This window comes from Rhinolophus ferrumequinum, chromosome 24, assembly GCF_004115265.2.
Source record: "Rhinolophus ferrumequinum isolate MPI-CBG mRhiFer1 chromosome 24, mRhiFer1_v1.p, whole genome shotgun sequence".
In the NCBI taxonomy this organism is placed as follows: domain Eukaryota; kingdom Metazoa; phylum Chordata; class Mammalia; order Chiroptera; family Rhinolophidae; genus Rhinolophus; species Rhinolophus ferrumequinum.
In genome coordinates, this window is record NC_046307.1 from 9,072,267 (window position 1) to 9,078,266 (window position 6,000).

Genomic DNA, 6,000 nt, shown 5'->3' on the forward strand with positions numbered 1-6,000 from the left:
CCCCACTGGCCTGAGCACCCTGCCAGGCAGACAGGAAGCCCACTCCACAGGGGAGCTCCAGCCCTGGGGGTGGGTGTGGGCTATAAAGTTGTGCAGTGGACCCAGGAGTCATTGCATCACTGGGAGCCTTCTCCACCCAGGCTTCTGGCACTAACCACCCCGCCCCCACTCTAGCTACTCTCAGCAGCCTGGGCCTTAAATAACCAGAGCAGAGGCCTCTGGCCAGAACTCGTGGTCATAGTGCAACTGTCCTTGAGTCTGATAGGAATCCGAGGAATTTTCCCAGGAAAGGCTTAGGCTCTGGGCCCAGGATTCCACAGTAAGCCTCTAAGCCCAGGTCAAAGGTTACGGGAAATAACCAAAGGGATGCACATGGGAGCTGGTGGGGGGATGCTGCTACCTGGGGCCAGCAGGGAAGAACAGAGGCAGGATCTACCTGGGTCGAATCAAGAGGACACCTGGGAAGCAAAGTGTCTTTCTAAGACAGCAACAGAGACCTGGGGAGAAGGCACGAGAAGGATCGACCTTCATGACCACAACATGGTGGCAGATGAGATAACAATGGCAGGATGGGAGCTGGGCCCCAGGAGGAGGCCACCAGTCACCTCACAAGACCCGTCATCCCCTCCCCATCCTGGGAACCGAAGCAAAACTTTGGAAGCAAAACGACGCCCCCCCCCAGCCTGAGGCCATCTGAAGCCCTGACCCCAATGCTCTACCCTCTCTGCTTTCCACTCTCACTAGGGGGCGCTGTCCTCTCTGCACACAGACAACCAGGGCCGCGCTAACTAATGTGGGATGGCCTGCTGCACACTCCTGTCAAAACCAGGTTTCCAAGAAACCAAGGGCTCCGTTACCGGTCTCTGGGGCCCCCCACCCAGCCCCAGGCCCAGGACACAGACACATTCTTGGGCTTTGCTGTGCAGCCTAAAGGGAGTGGTCCATCCCACCAGGGAGCAGACGGGGGAGGCGCTCTGGGCCTCGGAAGGTACTGGAACCCCAGGCGTCCACACTTTCCCACCTAGCTCAGGGACTCCAGCGGCAGTCCCCGCCCCATCCCTGCTGGGAAAGTCGTAAGGGGTCCGGACATCCCTGGAAGGAGTCAGCCTGTGTTCCGCAGTGAATGAGACCCTACCCTTGGAAAGGGGAATGTGGGCAGCAAAGGTGACCCTGACGCCTCCAACCCCAGGACGGATGGTGGAGCTGGGAAGGGGCAGAGGGATGCACAAGCACCAATTTGGGCCAAGGGCGGCTCAGGGCAGCGCTGCTATACTTCTCTGTTGTTTGCCCCATTCACCCCAGCACCAGCCAGGGTATCAGACTCACACCCAGGCACCTCAGCCAGACCTGATGAGTGGACTTGGACCCATGGCCACAGCCCCTACTGAACCCTAGGCCCCAGGTGCCCCAAGCCCAGGAGGCCCCTCAGACAGTAACCCACACCTGCAATCTGAAATAGGCCCTTATTCCCTCCTCCCCTGGGTCTGTTCCTCTGATGTGGCCTCTACGGTAGGGGCCGAGAACCACCTGGAAGCCATGTGGCCTGAGGAGGAGAATATCTAATTTGCCCCAAGACTACCTAGGACAACTGATGTCACAGCCAAGATGCCCCTTGCCGTCTTCCACCACCCCTCCCAGCCACGGTTCCTCACATGAGCCCTGAGGAGGCAGATGGCTCTAGCAGAAAACACCCCAGCTCTAGCATGAGGGCATGCTGACCTTGGGAGGTATCCTTTTCCCAGGCAGATGTGTCTCCCTCCTGCCTGCACAGCTGCACATCTGGTTGTCTGGCAAAGCTTGTGTCTTGGGGGCCATGCCTGGGGATCCCGAGACCCTAACTGGCAGCGTAGAGGCAGGAAGGCTGAAGAGGCTGCAAGGGACACACAGAGATCAGCCAGCCCTCAGGCCCTTTGCTCTGTCATTCTGCAGCTGCTTGGTCCAGTAGCTGGACCCAAGCCACAGGGAAATTCGTGGTACTTACTGACCCAAATACGCACCTCCATAGAGCCCAACGGAGGGCTCAGAACTCAGAGGCTCCACCCTCTCTGCCATTTCAAGTGGGACTCGAGCGCTGGGGTTGGGTCTCAGGCCCAAACTTGCCAGTGACCAGAGTGTGCAACCTCACCCAACCATGGACTGCTGGCATCAACAAGATGATGGACAGAAAGCATCCAGCGCCCTCCCTGTCATCCAAAGCTTTTGACAAGAGTCAGGCCCTGGGTCCGGGCCTCCATCCAGTCTCGCATCCAGGGACAGTGTGATCACTGTTCCTACCCTGGTTAGTCCCTCATCATGTGCTCCCTTGGATCACCAACGTCTCCTACCAGTCTCCCTACTCAGACCCATCGAGATCCCAGGCAGACCTTCCTCAGGCGAGTACCCACAACATGGTACAACGCCCACGAGAGAAGGAGGGCAGGGCAGACCCATCTCCCAGGGGAAGGTGAGGCTCACTTTGAACCCTCAACACCACCAGGCACTGAGAGCTGCACAGACATCTCTTGCTCAGCTCTCATTTCTCCTTTGGAACAGCTCAGCAAGAAGATTCCTGGCCATTTTTACAGGACAGGGAGATACCACTCTGTGACAGAGCCCCGAGTGGGCGAGAGGGCTGCCTCTTACCATCCCTTCCCACTATCTCCAGCTTCAGGGAGGGAACAGGCACTCCCTGCATAGCCTGCTTCTTGGGGAAGTGTCAAGATTACAGGGGTGACAACGGAAGTGACAGATGGTGCTGGGGATAAAGCAGAGATGGGCGGGGGGAGTGACTGGCTGGGAGGAATGCCAGGCGTGAGGCTGCCATGCTGCCACACTGCACACTTCTTCTGTCTCCCCCTCATATCGTCACTTTCCCCGGGCCCTGAAGCCTCCCTGCCCACGGAGTCTGAACCCTGCCCCATGAGACGCTGACCGGAGAAACACAGGAGATGGTCCTCGGGGCAACAGAAGGTAAGCCCATGAGTCTGGGACCCAGTAAGGAGGAGGGGCAGCAAGAGTGGACAGACAGGAGTCTGGCTGCCCAAAGAGGTCAAGAGATAACAGAAAACTCCCCAGGGGGCTCACCCAGGAGATGTCAACCCTAATCCCATGGCTGGTCTAGGGGTGAGCAGGGCCCAGCCAAGATGTAAAGGCTGCTGAGCCTGTGGTGTTTACAACACACTATGTGGAACAAGAACCCAGTACACACCGACCTCAAAGTACAACTCTGTGTTCATCTGAGCTCCAGGTTGGGACAGTTCCCAGCCCTCCAGGGCTGGTCCGACCCCTGAACCAGCCTGAAAGGCAGTGTAGACCTGCCACAGCTCAATGAGACCAGAGCCTCATGGCCACGGCTTAACACCAAAGTCAAGCCTGGTGCTGGCCAGACACCTAAGCATATCTCTGAACATGCCATAGACCACAATTAACCTTCCATGAACCCTTTGAAGAATATCAGTGTGGTAGTGTCCATTTTATAGCAAGATAAAGGAAGAAATTATTTTCCCAGGATGACAAGCCAAGGGAGGAGAATGGAGTCCAGACTCCTAAATTCGGGCCAAACCCCACCCAAAGTCTCCACCCAAATTCAACTCTGTCCAAGTCCTCCAAGGAGTCTGACAGCCCAGAGCCTAGAGGGCGTGGAGCACATCCATCCATCCAGCTTAACCTAGCACAGTAATCCAGGCCCCTGAGCTCAGGCTGTATACCCTTACCTGAGTCCGTGCCCTCTTTGTGTCTCAGCTCACCATGAGGATAACACCTAAAATCCTCCCAGGAATGGTCAAAGCGCAAGCAGGGGAATCTGGGCGGGGGGGCCTTTCCAGTCCACCTGCTGGCAGCGCAGCTGGGCCTCTCAGCTTGGTCTCTGGGGCCAAGCTCTGTGGACAGTCAGTGAGGGGAGGGTGCCGCATAATGGCACAAACACATTCTCCGCTGCCTTCTCACACAGGCCAGTCTTCACACCCACATGGGCACCACAGATGACAACACCGAGGGGTTAAATAACTTGTCCAAAATCACATGGCCAGCTAGGATTCATGCCAGGCGGTCTGAATCTGGGTGCTCTACATACGGCTCCCACCTGCAAGACCCACGGTTAGAGCAACCTCTCACCACAGACAAGCCCCAGACATAACTTTCTGGTCAGCTGGGCAGGAAAAATGCACACAGACACACACACTCACAGGTCTCTCGGCCTCCAGCTAATCAATCGGCAGGTCTGTTAGGATCCTGGCGCTGCCAAACTGGGGTACATAAATTCCGGTTTACAGTGCAGGGGTGAGGTGAATCTCTGATTCCTCCAACTTCTGAATCTGCTCCTCCTGTATCTAAACTTAGTTAACTGACACACAGCCCCCTCCCCAATGAAAACAAAACACGTCAGGCTAGAAATTATGAAACCAAGAGCTCCTGCTTTAGTTATGCATATTTCCAAAATAGACCAACAAATGTATTTTCAGATTAAAGGGAAAATTTACATACATAAATTCAGATGACTGTATTTATAGCATTAATTACATAAGCCCTGGCTCCCTCATTTAGCCCCAGACCAATTCCTTATCGGTCACATATCCAGCTTTCCCCCCTCCCCCCCAACAGCCCCGGGCTGTCCCTCCCCCTTCCCTGCCGACCAGGGCCTCACATGCTGGCAGGAGGACACAGCTTCCTTCACTGTCACAGCCCAGCCTCCCAGACACACCCAGATCCAGCCTTAGACACCAGAGGACAAGTATATACAACTCCCAAAAGGCCCCTCTCCCCGGGGAAATTAGAAAAACCTTTAGGAAGTTGGCCATCGGCCGGATCAGGCCCAGAGACCCCCGAAGGGACCACCAGAGCCCTCAGCCCTGCAGAAGGCATACCCTAACTGGGGCCCAGACAGACATCCACTGGGCTGAATCTGGAATCGCTCCTGCCTGGTCCTTGGGAATGGTTGCCTCAGACCCGACCACTGAGGCCGGACCTACTTGGAATTGCACCCAGGATCCCGCCGCTTGGGTGGGCGGTGGGGGCTGGAGGGGGAAGGAAAAGCAGGCCCAGGGTCTTAGGGCCCAGTCTGCCCCTGCCCTGAACTCATTCGGGGGACTCCCCCGGATCCCTAGGGCTTCAGCCTCACCGGTGGTGTCCATCCAACAGCACCTGCGCGGCCAGGAATCTCCCCAGCAGTGCAGAAAGCAGTACCCGGAGACGTGGGGGTTCCAAGTATCTCGGATCCTCCCCTCCCGCCCACCGGGACCCCAGTCTGTCCTCGCACCTGGCCCGAGCCAGGCGGGTATTTATTTGCTCCTTCCCGCGAAAGGGGCCTGCCTCTCCTGCGCCCCGGGGGGCAACCCCGCCAGCCGCCCGGCAAAGCTCCCACGCCCGACGCGCCGGGACCCCCGGCGAGCGCTGCGAAGAGCCCGCGCCAGGGTCCCCAAGCCGGCCCGGCGTCGAGGCCCGGCCGCGCGGCGCTGACAGCCCGGCTCGCGCCCCCGGCCAGCTGCAGGGCGGCCCCCTCCCCGCGCCCCGCGCCTCCCGCGCGCGCCGCGGCCCAGCAGGGCCCTCACCGAGAAGCGTTCCAGGTCCGTGGCCGCCATGGCGAGCTCCGCACCGGGCGGGCGGGCCGGGGCGAGCACCCGGGGCCGCGACGGGGACAAGCCGGCTGCGGGACGCGCTCCGCCCGGGCGGCTGCGGCTGAATGGATCCAATATGGCCACTTCCTGGAAACTCCCCTTGGCGGCGGCGGCGGGAGAAGCCGCGGAGCCGCCCCCGCCCCCGCCCGCGGGACCGGCCTCCCCGCCCGGCCCGGCCACGAGCGCAGCCGGAGCCCCGCCGCTGGGACGGCCGGGGGTCTCCGCGGCCAGGCGGGAGGTGCCAGCTGCGGAGGCTGCTGGGACTTGTAGTCTGCGAGTTGGGGGGCCCGGGAGGGCAGTGCCTGGGGGGCCGGGGGCCGGTGCCTGCCGGCCTGCCGCGTGTCCCTGGGAGGCCAGGGCCGAGTCCGGGTGGGAGTGTCAGGCCCGCGCGCTAAGAAGCCCTTTCCGT

At 59.6% G+C, this 6,000-nt stretch overlaps 1 protein-coding gene across 4 annotated transcripts in view; it reads right to left on the minus strand.

The window, feature by feature from the left end:
* SEPTIN8 (septin 8) overlaps nt 1-5,694 on the minus strand; it is a 25,791-nt gene extending 20,097 nt beyond the window's left edge. For all 4 annotated transcript variants that reach the window (XM_033095703.1, XM_033095702.1, XM_033095707.1 and 1 more), the window contains exon 1: nt 5,526-5,694. In XM_033095703.1, coding sequence (XP_032951594.1) covers nt 5,526-5,555 — 30 coding nt within the window. In that variant the 5' untranslated portion in view covers nt 5,556-5,694. The remainder of the gene's footprint in view (nt 1-5,525) is intronic.
* Nucleotides 5,695-6,000: the final 306 nt, after the last annotated feature.